Here is a 15,449-nt window from a genome sequence, read left to right as displayed (position 1 = left end):
TTTTAAAAATAAAAATAATAAAATAACATGATTTTAGATTTACTTAGGTTAACTCAAATTAACTTATCTAATTTTTTTTTGTTAAAATTTTGAATTTTTTAGTATTTTTAGATTATTTTGATGTATTTATAAAAAAAAAATTAAAAATAAAAAAATTATTTAATATATTTTTAAATAAAAAAATATTTTAAAACGCTAGAATGACATTAATAACTTTATTCAATGATAAAACAAAAAATATATTTCAGTGTCAGGTAAAATTACTAAACTGCCTCACATTTATGACCATTAGATTACATTTACATGGGATGGGACATAAAGACAAAACTCAGAAAAGACAATCCAATATTTACACAAATTGGGTTACATGGCAACACCCCATTAGCCAAAACCCAATGACAAAACTTAACCAAATACAAAACCAATCCTTAAAGGCTTAAACTCTTACAAGAAAATGAAAATCCATATCATTACAACCAAACTACATAGTTTGTGGTTATTTAACCTGACACACACACACTTAAAAAAAAAAAAATGACACTGTAACAGGTCAAGGGTCACAGCATCTTCTTCTGTTGTCTTCTCTCTCTCTTCAATGTCAAGAAGCTAGGGTTTCTCTCCCTCCAAAATCTCCACTCCACTTTCTACCAAAATCCCTCTTCATCAGTATCAAGAAGAGAAGACACTTGAAGTCTTAAGGTCCCATGGCTAAAACCAGACCAGGAGGCATCATCTCCAAGCCTAAAACAGGCAAGAGGGACCTTGAATCCTACACAATTCGTGGCACTACCAAAGTTGTTAGAGGTAATAACATTCTCAAAATGCGTTTTCGCAGTTATATTTATCTGGGTTGTTGTAAAGTTCTGATTTTCGTTTGTTTTGTGGTGTTTCTGATAATGGGTTGTTGTCGTTTTGGTGTATTTGATAATGGGTTGTTGTAAAGTTTTGATCTTTTTGCGTGTTTTCTTGTGTTTATGTAGCGGGGGATTGTGTATTGATGAGACCATCTGATACTGGTAGGCCTTCATACGTGGCAAAAATTGAGGCGATTGAGGCTGATAGCAGAAACAATGTGAAGGTTAGAGTGAGATGGTACTATAGGCCAGAAGAGTCTTTGGGAGGGCGCAGGCAGTTTCATGGAGCAAAAGAGTTGTTCTTATCAGATCATTATGATGTACAAAGTGCTCACACCATTGAAGGGAAGTGTATAGTTCACTCTTTTAAGAACTATACAAAGCTCGAGAATGTTGGAGCTGAGGATTATTATTGTAGGTTTGAGTATAAGGCTGCTACTGGAGGTTTCACACCAGACCGTGTTGCTGTGTGAGTTTTTTCTTTCAACATGGTTTAGATTTGAGTATGCTGGAATGTGTTTTATTTTTTGTTAGTGTGTTGTTGTTTGATTGAGGTCCTAGTGCTTTTTGATTTTTGAAGGTATTGCAAATGTGAGATGCCATATAACCCAGATGATCTCATGGTGCAATGTGAGGGTTGCAAGGACTGGTAATATAGCTTTCTTGTTTCTGTTGTTTTTTTTATTTTTTCTTAATTCTCCTTTTCTCTTTTTGGTTATTTAGTCAGTTAGTTTTCTCCAAAGTAGTCCCGTGACAATAAAATTTTTGGGAAATGTGTTCTATATGAAGTTGAAAATGGGGAAAAATAAAAATAAAAAGTGAAATTTTGTGTCCTAAGGCAAAGGAGCTAAGGACGACCACTCTTAAACCCATTTCCAAGAGAAGGCTTGTAAATTAAAAAAAATAAGAGAGTTTTGTTGGTGAAGTTCTCAGCCATTCAATTATCAATGCTGGACAGAGAAAGGAGCACAAGGATTAGAAAGAGGCAATTCTCCGTATCAAGAAACAAAGTGCAAATATACAAAAACAAGTTGCTTGATGTGGGACAATTGACTGCTATTTGAGCTGATAGCTTGATCTCATCAAGTGTTATCCTCCCTATGCCCACCTTTTCCATTTAGATCATAAATCTGGACTTTAGTGGGCAGTTATTCTAGTTAAATTTTACAAATGATATCGGCACCATTCTGGGGCCATATATTTTTGCTCTGCTGTTCAACACTATTTTGTCTATTGCTTTAAGTCGATGGCAGTTAACAAGATGTGATTTTTCTGGTTTTTCCTTTTCCCCATGTAAGATTGTTACCATTTCTATGGGCTTTTATGCTCTCAAATACATCTCAAACATCATAGTTCTAATGGTATTAAATTGACTCACCCATGTGTTATATCTACTTGCACGTAGAAGACGCAAAACGTTCTTTGTCGTGCATTTCTAGTGCTTACTAACCCACAGAGAATGTAAATTCCTTTGCTATACTCCCAAATTCAGGCCTTTTGGATGTAGTTTGAATGGCAGGGGATAGTATGCTTTTATAGTTATGCTTCTATTACTTTTTGGAGGCATTGTGAATAGTTATGTTTCTATTACATTTTGGAGGTATCGTGAATAGTAAGGGAATTTCGTCTATATGCTCATGTGTGATAGCCTTAAAAAAGGTTTTAGTCTGCTTTAATAGTTATGCTACTCATGTTCTTTGTAGGTATCATCCTGCTTGTGTTGACATGACAATTGAAGAGGCAAAGAAATTGGATCACTTCATGTGTTCTGAGTGTGCATCTGATGATGATGTGAAAAGATCACAGAATGGATTTTCAGCATCATCATTAGCTGAAGTCAAGGCGAGACTTTTCTCTATCCTGTTTCCTTTTTTCTGGAGATTCATTTTTGTGGCCTTAATATACCCCATTTACTGTGCATGACATGCTGTGAGCTTGTTTTCTGCGATGATTTTTGGGTTGAGATTTAAGAAGTTAACAGGATTTGTTACTAATATTGTGTGGAGTAGGTTGTTGATATTAGTGTTTTGATAACTCTAATGATGGGCGTATGGTGTGGATAAGTAGATAAGTAGTGATACATGAGTCTCCATTACCATTGTGGCATCAACCATCCTTTTGGGTAAAATGTACTGAACATTTAGCTGGTACCAAAGAATATATTTGTAGGATGCACTACTGCTTTCATGTATGAAATTGAATACATGGGTTGGGGCTGCATTTTGGCCGCAATAGCTTGCTGATCTTGAAACGAAAAGAATTTTTTACCTGTAGTAAGCATGATCCATGTATTTCACATAGCAGTTTGGCTTCGTGCTCATGTTCATTTATTAATCTATATCTTATTTGTTATGGACTGTGATTAATCAAGCATTTATGTTTCTATTACTTTGTGTTAGAAATATCTTTCTCTTATATAGTTTCATGGGTTGTGCTACACTGGCAATACAATTTTCACTTCTACACTTGCCTGATCCCTATCTTCGTATGGAATTTGAAGTGTAGGTTGGTTTATAATGCTCAGAAGATTGTAACTTTGATGCACACATTACCATTTGAAAATTTGAGTTATTGTATTGATTTGCTTGGATGAGATGGATCTGGGTCCAATAGTTGCATCTTCATCTGAATTGTTGTGATATAGTGAGCTATGCTTGGGTGGTGCAAATGTTAGAAGTTGTTTGATATAGATTTTATGTTCATTTCTCTTTCCAATCCTGCAATGTACAAGACATCCTGAACTGTCAATCTAAATTTGGCTCCATGGTTACAGAGTATAATTAGAAGTTTGGTCTGTCATTATATCAAAATCCACAGTGATATATTTACCCATTTTGTCCCTTGTGTGCTTAATACTGCCACTTATTGGTTCTTTTCTAGACTCTAATATTCCTGTTTGAAAACAAGTTCTTTTCTGTGGCAGAGTTTGATTTTGTTGAAATTAAGGCAAGGTATTCACTGCAACTATGAATGCTCATTATTCCCATTATAACATATTTAGGATGTTTTGAGATTGGGATATAATTTCAAAAAAAAAAAAGGACGGTCGGGATATGATGTTATAGTCAGTTGGAGAGTGTACCTGCATGTTTCTACATGGAAGGCTACTATCAACTTCATGTTGTCTTCAAGGCATGTCAGAAACATTGAGCCAGATCTTGTTTTTCACATATGGTTTTCTATATGTAATCCATATACAACCTTCATGGTGCGATTTTGTTTACAGTCACTTCTAGCTTCTTGCCGCGATCTTACAACTATTTTATTTCATCATCATTTATTGGAATTAAGTTATTTGTCTACGCCAAGGGATTCCAATCCACAATGGATGGGTGGCTTTCTGTCTTCATCCAAAATGTTGCATTAGGGTATTGGAATTTGGAAATATTGTGTAGAGACACCAATACTGTTCTTGCAAAGTTTGGATGATATTGGTTAGGGAAAAATATCAGGGTATTGGAATTTGGATATATTACATGAAGACACTCACTAATATTGTTCTTGCAAAGTTTGGATGTTGGTTAGGGAAAAACATTGATCACATACATAGCCCAATCTTCATAAATGATGACATGTTTTCCCTCTTTATTGTTCTCTGAAATGAATGATTGTTGAAGTCTCTGAACTTTACAGGTAGAGAACAAGCGCCGGAAGAGATGATGAGTGCAGTTAGGTCAGTGAAATGCACAGGGAGACCTAAATCTTCTTGCAGGTTTAACTTGTAGATTGTCAGTGTTTGAGATGTATAGTGCAAAAGACCATGGTGTGCATTGCTCAAACTGGGCTGTCAGCAATTTCTTGTGTTTTGTCATGTGGAATATGTAAGCTATGCTAGGTTCAGGACATAATTAATTTATTATGAATCTATCCTGAAAAAGGTTTCATTTTGGATGTTTTCTGACATCAAACCTATTGCATGGAGTAGACATTCTTAGTTTCTGGTTTTCCCTTTTTCGAAGCCAAGACAGAAACCCCATTTATGCTGATGGTTCACTTGCCAGTTTGATAGCAACCAGCTTAACTTATGTTGTAGTTGCTCATTTATGGTCTATGTTCCACACGCACAGAGTTTTCACAACAACTCACTATAGACTTGTGATGCAGTGCCCAAGTCTGAACTGATGGCCACAAACTGAAATGAGGACCTTAGTTTGAAGCAGGAACGCCTCCTTGATTTTCGTTTTTACACTGTAAAAAATCATGTGGGCTTAGACGAAGGAAAATGGTCCCAGCTTGGGTCTTCTTTCCTACACAATTTTCATTTTCGAAAGCTGACCTCAAGATCTTGGAGCCTGACTGCCGGTGGGCCTAGCTGTTTTTTTGGTTATTTCTTTATGCTATTCATTTGGCAAGATTAAATTGTCAAGTCTACAACATTATTCTACCACCTCAGTGCTTAACTACATGCACAGGGCTAAAAACAATAGAGTATAAATCATGAGGCCCTAGGGCATCGCTTCTTACTGCGTGTTATTGGATTAGGTGATAATGCGAGCGTTACTTGGCAATCTATGAAGTTTGCAATCATGACATCCGCCTTTCAAAACCGTGGCTAAGAGTACTATATTTGTACCCAGTGCTCGAGGATGGAGTGCAAGTGTGCAACCCATTACAGTCTTGAAAACCCTCTGGAGTTATCCCGTTCATATTTGTCGAGAGGATTATAATCGACTTAAAAAGAGTCTAAATCATTACATTATTAGATTAACTCATGGGTTAATCGTTTTTATTAAATCTTTTAATTATATTATTTTTTATTAGGCAATATTAAACAGATCACTAAAAATTTAGTTAGATCAAACTGGTTTTTTCATATCAATATTTTATCTAGCTTAACTAGAAATTCAAATTATGTTCTTAGCCCGTGTTTTTCGGATCATTTCGTCAAGTTGGGTTGTATTTTACAACCTTATTTCGTCCTCCCTACATGTTTGTAATAAATTCTTATTTTGACAGGAGGCCTAGAAGTTGCCAGTCAATCCGACTGTGAAGGTCATTTCATTACCATATTTGTTTCAATTTCATCAAAATTTAATCTATCAAAATCCCTCCTAGATTAAAAAAAGGAGTCGAATTTAATCAATAAAGAATAGAGAACCTCCCAAAATCAACATATTGGTAGTAAATATTATCGGTAAGTCCTAGCAACATGCTTCTTGTCTACATAAACCAGGTCTCTAGTAGTTTTTTTGATACGCATGGCAGCATGCATGCCCAAGAAGTACCTCTAAAAGCCTTTCCTCGATATTCTCCACCATCTTTGCATTCTATACAAGGTAATAATCTAAGGGAATAGTAACGGTTTAAGTCCAAAGCAGGGCTTCCTTTCCAGGGCTTCCTTTCCATATCAGCTAAACCGTTACTGCTTTATTCACATGGACAATGTGTCTTAGAATTATTGCTTTACGTTTTTGCATGCTGTGTATATGGCAGCTTATTTTTCTCAACATCCTGGTGCCTGAGCTCATGTTTCCTTCACTGAAAATGATCATGGCAAACAAGGTTGATACATCGGCTTCTTCGAGTTATTATGCACTTCTGATTACTGTCCTTGTCTTTGTTATTGTTGGTACTTGTTGTGCAGAAGAAAGATCAGTGTACTTGGTCTTAATGGAAGAAGAGCCAGTGGCATTTCATGGAAGCCATTTATCTCATGAAGGACGAAAAGTACTTGCACTTGACAGGTATTACTACTGTTGTTTTCCTGTCTTGAACATCTTACAAATTTGTCCTAGACTTCTAGGGCAAGGGAGAGGATGTAGATTTTTAGGGTTGAATTCATTTTCTTCTATTGGTACTGATCAGGATATATATTTTTGTATGGATAGTGAAGTTTCCAAGGCTCATGCAAAGCACTTGGTGGATTCTCATGACCAACTTCTGCAAAGCAATCTAAAAACTGGAAGCTACAACAAGCTCTACAGCTTCAAACACATTGTTAATGGCTTTTCTGTTCATACAACCCCTTCTCAGGTTTCTTTCCTAGTTTCTTAGCCTTCTCTTTCTCTATATATATTTTCTCAAAGTTGACGGTAAAAGTAAATGCAAGTTTTGTTGGTTGAAAATTCCAGGCAAACAAATTGAAAGTTGCTCCTGGAGTGAAGCTGGTGGAGAAAGATAGAGGAGCCAAATTGATGACAACATACACTCCTCAATTCCTAGGGTTACCTCAAGAAGTATGGGCAAAGGAAGGAGGAGACAAAAATGGAGGTGAAGGGATTGTTATTGGTTTTGTTGACACAGGAATCACCCCAGAACATCCAAGTTTTACTTATGATCCCTTGAATCCTTTCACATCAAATATTTCTCATTTTTCGGGTGCTTGCGAAACGGGGCCTAGATTTCCATCTAGTTCTTGCAATGGTAAGATAGTGTCAGCTAGGTACTTCTCAGCTGGGGCTCAAGCAATTGCTACTCTCAACACTTCAGTGGACTTCCTCTCTCCCTTTGATGCTGCTGGGCATGGCAGGTACGTACTGCAATGATCACTATGTAAAATGCTCTTGAATATAATCAAATAGCCATCTGCTGAAGATGTCATTGATACAAATGAATATACTATGTTTAGTCATGTGGCATCAATTGCTGCTGGAAATGCTGGGGTCCCAGTGATTGTGGATGGCTTCTATTATGGGCGAGCTAGTGGGATGGCTCCTCGTGCTCGGTATGCTCTTAATTTGTTTTATACAGTAGCCTTAATTAATTTACTTGCATGGCGTTTAGGCAACAGTTTGATGAGAAGTAGATGACCTTTTAACATATATTGGCCTCAGAATTGCTGTTTATAAGGCTGTGTATCCAACAGTGGGAACTATAACAGATGTGGTTGCAGCAATAGATCAAGTAAGTCTTGAGGTTTACTAGTCTGTAACGCAAAATATCTACAGCATTTATATTGTTGATTGGATCTTATTAATCTCATGTGCTGAATCTGTGGCACAGGCAACAATGGATGGAGTGGACATATTAACACTCTCAGTTGGACCAGATGAACCACCAGAAGATACCATTACATTCTTAAGTGTGTTTGATGTTTTCATGTTATTTGCTCGACGAGCTGGAGTTTTCGTTGCTCAAGCTGCAGGTAACCACGGGCCAGACTTTTCAACTGTTGTATCTTACAGCCCATGGGCTGTAGGTGTAGCTGCTTGCAGCACAGACAGAAGTTACCCCGGTTCTCTTCTTCTTGGAAATGGGCTAAAGGTTGGAGGCGTAGGTTTATCAGGTATGAGGTATCCGATGTAGTATAATTGGCACAATACCAATGTATGTTCTTGCAGAACGGAGAAAAAGGATCCATTTAGCGAACCCCAACTAGTTTAAAAGGTTGAGGCTTGGTTGTCGCCGTCCTCGTTGTTGTACTTATGCATTGCATAATCTTTTCCAGGTCCTTCTTTTGGAGACGGGGAGTTTCTGTGTAAGTTGGTGCTGGCTAAAGATGCAGTTAGGGTAAATGGGGCATTCCCAAGGACTCCAGCATATGTTGAAGAATGTCAATTTCCAGAAGCATTGGACCCTATTATTGTGCGAGGACGAATAGTTATCTGTGTCTTCTCAGCCGGCTTCTATAATGGGACATCAAACATCAATGCCATTATTGACACAGCAAGAACTCTGGGATTTATGGGTTTTGCTTTTGTTGCAAACCCGGCCTACGGTGATTTCATTGCAGAACCTATTCCTTTTGCTGTTTCAGGCATTATAATTCCAAAAGTTGCTGATGCACAGGTATTAAATGCTGCATCAGAAAACATTAAGCACCATGAATACTTTGTCTTGTGAGAAATATAATGCAGTCTCTATATGCAGATAATATCTCAGTACTACGAGCAAAATATCCAGAGGGATGAGAGAGGATTTGTGATTCAATACTGTGCAAGAGCAGCTATAAGAGAGGGTAGAGTTGCTTCTTTTGTGGGGCAAGCACCTATTGTCAGCAGATTCTCTTCCAGGGGGCCAGATTTTGTTGACATTAACAGGAATCCTGCCGATGTACTTAAGCCAGACATTCTTGCCCCAGGACACCAAATATGGGCAGCTTGGAGCCCCCTCAGTGCCTTAGAACCCATACTAACTGGTAAGCAAGTCAGTATTATAAAGCTATTATCATTAGATTGATGAGAGTATCTTGTAAGGCGACCTTGCTAATTATTTAGGATACCATTTCGCACTACTGTCTGGTACAAGTATGGCAACACCTCATACAGTGGGAATAGCAGCCCTTATCAAGCAATATAATCCTTCGTGGACTCCATCTATGATTGCATCTGCCATCTCCACTACTGCTACCAAGTATGACAATTATGGAGAAGTCATACTAGCAGAAGGATCTTATCTTAATAGCTACTATCCGTCCACTCATTTCGATAGTGGCGCTGGACTTGTGAATCCTGCTCGTGCTATTGATCCAGGCCTTGTCTTACCCGCAGGTAACATTTAACCTCTCTAAGGTTTTTACTTTTTTAGTATTCGTCTGAAGTTGAACTGATGTGTAATATGAAGCAGAATTTGAAGACCACATAAACTTTTTGTGCTCATTGCCTGGTATTGATTGGTCTGTGATCAATGCTGCAACTGGAGAGAGGTGCAACCGATCGCTTAGCCATCCGGCCAACCTGAACCTACCTTCAGTGACGATATCCACACTAAGAAACTCTCTAACAGTCAAGCGGAGTCTGAAGAATGGAGGCAGCAGACCAGAGACATACACATGCTCAGTCATATCGCCTAATGGGACCATGGTAAACTTGTCTCCAACTTGGTTTAGAATAGCTCCACAAGAAATACAAGATATTGAGATACAGTTTCGAGTGATCCAAGCAGGGGGTGAGTTTAGCTTTGGTGAAATTGTTCTGACAGGAAGTTTAAATCATATTGTCAGACTACCATTATCTGTTTTGCCTATTTCAACATCATAGACATGGGTTGGAAATGTTTAAGAAAATATATTTGAGGAACATAAATTTCTGTTTTACAGCGGCTAGCTAGACTCTAGAGTAATCCACAAATCAAAAGCAACAAGAAATCAGACATAACCAATACCTAACAGCTGCTCCCTCTTGTTCACAAACAATACCATTGGGTATTTTGTATTTATAACCAAATACTAAATTTTGACAATGTCCTGTTAGGTACCAAGGATACAGTTCACTGCCTGAAAAAGTAGAAAAGCCAAAGGCATTTTAGGAGCATCAAAAGCAATATATTCACTAGAGAGTGAGCCATGCTAGAAAAGACAGAGGGCTAAGCTAAAAGAAAGGGAAAGAATGCAATATTTCTATTAAGATAGTCTCGTGTATGTTACTCTATTTGTATTTTGGGCGTTTCCCCAATTTGTCTATCTTTCACTTACAGAAATGAGAAAGAATGAAATACATCAGATTAATAAAAAAATGGAAGCTACAATGGCATCAAATGTCAGATAAGGAACACATTATTCTGTTAGGCACATACACTCTTTACACCGTGGATATCTGTAAACACTCCTAGCCTTTGGCCTTTGCAGCACATGTTTAGTTTGTCTAACTGCCTTTCTAACTCTCTGCTCAAATATCTTCCATTCAATACTGTTGTTCTTCCTGAAAATGTCAGCAAGTCTCCGCTTGTTTGGTCGTATTGTTGGCATCTTCCCTCCACCATAGTATATTCGAAAACCAGAAACCAAAGATGACAACTGACTCCCAGAGTCCGTCATGGCAAATGCATCAGACGCGGTGCAGGCTATGAAGTCCAGCGCTGCAAGCTGCACAAGAAATAAGCTCATCATGCATCAAGACTGATTAAAAAGGAAAAACAGTTAAATGATGTAAAAAAACAAAATCTGACAAGGACAGCAGGGTTCATGTATCATTTCATGGTGCAGTGATAATGGTGAAGCCCCACTCCAAAAAAAAATTGATGGCGAACTGAAAAGGAAAGGCTGCAATACGGTAGTAGAATGCAAAAAAGGCATTCCTTAGTCATAGATCCACCAAAACCACACTGGGTTAGGAATGCTTTGAAAAAGGTCCTCTTAGACCTACCCTATGAGGAATGAAATGTGTTGCTCTCAACCCAAATCCACACAATAACAGCTGCCTAAGATGTTTAGCATGAGATACAAGTTCAGGTTCAGCATGATGCAAGCTACAACAGAAGGATCATCCAAAGTACTGGTCTTCGTCCCATGTTCACTTCAATCACCAAGATACCATATATTAATAAAGAGCTAACTTGAGGATTCAGACATCCTCCTATTTACACTACATGGCTCCACCTAATGCACTATATCAAATTAAATAGATGACAACCACAAAATTACACAATAAAAAGTGGTGAAAAATGTCACTTTATTACCTGAGATGAAAAATTCATGAATGGTTTGAGTTCAGTTGCTGAAAGCAGTTTCTCTTTAGTAACTAAATTAGGATACAAGCTGGTTAAAGCAGTTAATCTTGATCTCCCTCCATATATATTTGCACCTGCTATGAATATATGTGTCTTCCTACTGAACCCTAGAGCTGCAAGCATAAGTACTGCTTCCTCAGGAGTTAAGGGACATAAGCCTTCTTCCCTCAGCATTGCAGGAGAAGGTAGCCTGCCATAAATCAAACAACGTACCCAGGAAATAAGCCAAGGCAATTGTAGCATGTATGCTATCCCTTCAATAATAAAAAAAATAAATCAAAAAAATCAGAAGGATATCTCTCTGCTACACATGTTTCAAGGAAAAAGTATTCTCTCAAATAAGTTATCCTTGGAATAGGAGAATGATGACTAGGTTTAGACCTACAAAATGGCAATTGGAACCAAAAAGTATTCTCTCAAATTAGTAATCCAACTATGTAAAGCTTTAGGAGTGTGTGAGTTCACAAATAACTATGCTGGCGATGCTTCATTTTAGAGAATCAGTTTATGAACGTAACTTCCAGCAACTATGTTTTGCACACAATCTCTTGTAGGTGTGACTCCTTAGAACCACAGGTGTGATGCTTAGGTCTTTCCTCCTTTTAGGTGTGTAAACTCTACTGGTGTGGCTCCATTAGCTTTTTCACATACATCGCAATTCCTTTAAACAAAGATCTTTATCCTAACCATCAAACAACCTCAATCGAACTCCAAAACACCCACACACATTCATACCCAATCAATCCTATATCCAATAGCCACCAAAAGACCAATTCAAACCCTCAAATATCTATTCACATTACTGTTCACATCCCCTTGAAAATATCCCCCTAAGCTGCCCTGCATCAGATATGTTGTGGCATTAAGCATGCGTGGCACACATGGGGCATACTTTTTTGAAAGGTGGGCTTCAAAAACAATATTTTTACACCTATCTGTCTACATATATAAAGACCAGAAAAAAAAATTGAAAGATAGGGAAACAAAGGCACTACGACTATTGCCTTATATAAGATAGGTATAACTTAGGGCACCTGTTGACCAGCACGCTACAATGCATGCCTACATACAGGGGATAATGCACATATAGAAAAAATGTATAGTTGCGTACTTATTTGTCTTCTTAAGAAGTGTCAGAGCAGGGAAATGAATCTCACGATACGCTTCCAACTCTTTCCTCTCTTCTTCTCCTCCACCGTATTCACACAAAGAGTGTGCTACCATGTCAATTTCGAACCTCAGATGTAGAGCTAGATATCTTGAAGCTTTGACAGCATGACCCACTTTCTCTTGCAGATTTTTTTCTGCATAAGGACCGATAAGATAATGATCCAGTGGCCCTGAATGGGCAGCATTTTTACGCAACCTTTGGATGAGCAAGGCAACAGTTTCTTGTATCTTGGGAGAAAATTGCAGCGCATGAAAATTACATCTGCACCGAAGTGTCTAGATGAAGTCCCCGACATTAGGATGAGCAAAGCAGGAAGGAAATGAAATAAGGATGACAATCTTATACCATCATATGCAGCAAACTAGAGTACAAAAGGAAAGAGATTTACCTGTAACTGAAATGGTATTGGATCAAATGCCAAGCGATTCCCAAATCCAACAAAATGGACAACTCTATTTTTTAGTAATATAGGGAGAATGTTTTTCAAATAAAAACTTGGCTTTGATTCTTTCCCAATATCTGCATCTGTCACCTGCATGATATTGTAATATCATTACTAACAACAAATCACGCAAGATAAGAACAAATCAGGTATGAGTGCACTCAGAATTATTATGGATAAGAAACTCACAACACTACCAATTGCCTCCAAATCTAGCGACTGCAGCTCTTTAGGCAGTTCCTTCACTATCCGAATATCAGGAGTGAGGTAATTAATAAAATGCTCCTCCTGATAGATGTCACTGAATTGACTATGAAATAAAGAATTGATCGTCACTTTTCCATCCAAATCACATGTAAGAATAAGAATGATCCAAATCACATGTAAGAGTAAGAATGACTCAAATAAATTGCTTTGATTTGCAGTGATGAAGCATTGCACTTCTGGCACTTATGGGAGAAGAAGTTAACTAACTCATTATGGGTACACAATAGCAGTAAATATCACAAGCAGCAATCACCTTAAAATCAAGACATCCACAAGATTATTTCTCCAATCTAATTATTAAAAGATGCACGCACTTTCCTTCAAGATAGATATACCAATTTCAAGCCACACCACTAGGCAACCAACAACTATCACAAGCAATTATGTTTTATCCAACAATCAAAATGTACACTTTCTCTAAAGGGAAAAAATGAGAGAAAACAAAGAGAAAAAATATTACCTCACATCTCTCCAGACGCTGCTGTACATAAATCTAGGAATAACAAGAGTTGAATTCAACAACCGTGCAATAACAACAGCATTGCAAACCTGTTTTTAAAATAGAACAAAGTTGAATCAGTTGAAAATACAAAATATATCCCTTCAGAAGCAAAGACAGTTGCACACAAACTATGAAACTGGGTCACAAAGGAGTAATATGAAAGCTGCAATTAGTCAAAGCATTGCTTACAGCTACTCTTTGCTGGTTCATCCCACCATTCGCAGTGACCAAAATGTAACCATTGTTTCCCTCTACAAAGCACCACCGAGAAATACCAAGTTAGAACCAGTTTTGCACCACTATAACACGTGTTTACTCAAATTAAGATATCCAAGACATATTTCCACATGAGACACAGGCAGAAACACATGCGAATGCAGACATCAAGTCAAATGTCCACACGCACAACACAGAAAGAGTGAGTTACCACTGTGATTCCAATTACGATGATCAGCACAAGGTCTCCAAGCAGAAGCAGGAACAAACAGCTCCTGCCACAAATCTTTCGGCTCACGTTTATTCTGTTATCATGTTACATGGAGGGAAAAAAAATCAAACAATACAGAACGCAAAAAGAAAAAAATTGCAGCTACATAAAGATTAAATCAGTAGAGATTGAATCCAAATAGCTCACAAACCAAAACAAACTATACCCATATAACAAGATAAAAACTTGGCAATTCAAATACCTCAGCAAGGGAATGAGCAGCCAAAGCCAACATCCTATCATAAGTACCCTTTCGCAGCCTTTTTCCTTTACCAATCGTTTTCAATTCTCCCTGCATTCAATCCAGTTAAACATATAAAAAATTATAATGGGAATGTTTTTTTATCATTTTCTATTCACTCATGATCTGGCCTGCTCGACTCAAGATCAGATTCTCCAAATGAATCACAAATTACATAAACCATGCATCTTTTATATATTAACAAAGATGAAATACAGTAATTTAAACAACTTTCTAACTTCTCCAAATTAATATAAAGAATCAAAACAGGAAGTTTTTATGCTGCAATCTTCCTAATTAATCACAGATTACATAAATCATGTATCTTTATTAAATTACCAAACCGTGTATCCATAAAGTCACTCCATTCCTTCTCCAAATCCACAAATTATTAACCACAGCTAAGTTTCAAAGAAAAATATACCTTTATCGAAACTGAAATTGAAGAAGAATTCCGAACAGACACATCTTTGTTGCCGCTGATTTCATCATCAAGTTGAAGCCTTAAAACCATGAACCCATTGAAAATAAAAAACAAACCCACCAAAAAAATCAAACCCACAATTCCTTTGGCTCCCTTCTTCTGATACCAAAAAACCTTCTCCCTCTCTCTCTTTCTCCTCCCTTTCTTTTGTCCGGGCCGAGGAGACTGACTCGGTGATGAGGGTATATTATAGAAGTCAGCTGAGGAGGACATATGAAAAATGTTGCTTCTTTCTGCTAAAAATGAAAGCTTTTTTCGTGGGTTTGCTTCGAAATGGGTTCTTGTTCTTGTTGTTGTCTGAATCTGGGATAGATATATGTAATAAACTGTGGACTAACTGGCTTTTGTTTTGAGTTTGCTGTCATGAGTTTTGGTATCACAAGCTGCTTGTTTATGAACATAAGAGTTGGTTATAAGTCCCTGTATTTTGTTAGAACTAATCGAATAGTCCCTATAAATATAGTATTAAAAATAATTATATAGTTGCTCAACAATATTGACCATTCTTAATTTAATATTTTTTCAGAATAAAAAATAGTATTTCGTCAATATTAAAATATGTACAAATATACCACTATTTTTATATAATAATTATAAAAAAAATAATAAACGTGA

At 37.3% G+C, this 15,449-nt stretch overlaps 3 protein-coding genes across 3 annotated transcripts; 2 read left to right on the top strand and 1 right to left on the bottom strand.

The window, feature by feature from the left end:
• Positions 1-507: 507 nt before the first annotated feature.
• LOC7484543 (chromatin remodeling protein EBS) lies at positions 508-4,788 on the top strand. Its single transcript, XM_002317114.4, has 5 exons — positions 508-804; positions 981-1,323; positions 1,435-1,503; positions 2,558-2,696; positions 4,488-4,788. Exons 1-5 carry the CDS (start codon positions 705-707, stop codon positions 4,512-4,514), a joined length of 678 nt encoding a protein of 225 aa, XP_002317150.1. The 5' UTR covers positions 508-704; the 3' UTR covers positions 4,515-4,788.
• Positions 4,789-5,659: 871 nt separating this feature from the next.
• On the top strand, positions 5,660-9,828 carry LOC7484295 (subtilisin-like protease SBT2.4). Its single transcript, XM_024581063.2, has 10 exons — positions 5,660-6,538; positions 6,683-6,827; positions 6,926-7,323; positions 7,423-7,518; positions 7,628-7,697; positions 7,797-8,079; positions 8,242-8,582; positions 8,664-8,931; positions 9,011-9,283; positions 9,360-9,828. The coding sequence occupies exons 1-10, from the start codon at positions 6,237-6,239 to the stop codon at positions 9,770-9,772; spliced, it is 2,589 nt and encodes an 862-aa protein (XP_024436831.1). The 5' UTR covers positions 5,660-6,236; the 3' UTR covers positions 9,773-9,828.
• Positions 9,829-10,103: 275 nt separating this feature from the next.
• LOC7484294 (O-fucosyltransferase 15) lies at positions 10,104-15,211 on the bottom strand. Its single transcript, XM_002316526.4, has 10 exons — positions 14,775-15,211; positions 14,312-14,401; positions 14,050-14,143; positions 13,812-13,873; positions 13,581-13,669; positions 13,043-13,163; positions 12,800-12,943; positions 12,352-12,686; positions 11,190-11,430; positions 10,104-10,596 (listed from the first exon to the last, which is right to left on the bottom strand). Exons 1-10 carry the CDS (start codon positions 15,045-15,047, stop codon positions 10,288-10,290), a joined length of 1,758 nt encoding a protein of 585 aa, XP_002316562.3. The 5' UTR covers positions 15,048-15,211; the 3' UTR covers positions 10,104-10,287.
• Between the last annotated feature and the right edge of the window lie 238 nt (positions 15,212-15,449).

This window comes from Populus trichocarpa, chromosome 11 (assembly GCF_000002775.5).
Source record: "Populus trichocarpa isolate Nisqually-1 chromosome 11, P.trichocarpa_v4.1, whole genome shotgun sequence".
NCBI classification, from domain to species: Eukaryota; Viridiplantae; Streptophyta; class Magnoliopsida; order Malpighiales; family Salicaceae; genus Populus; species Populus trichocarpa.
Note: the sequence above shows the minus strand (reverse complement) of the source record. Positions and strands in the feature narration are given on the sequence as shown.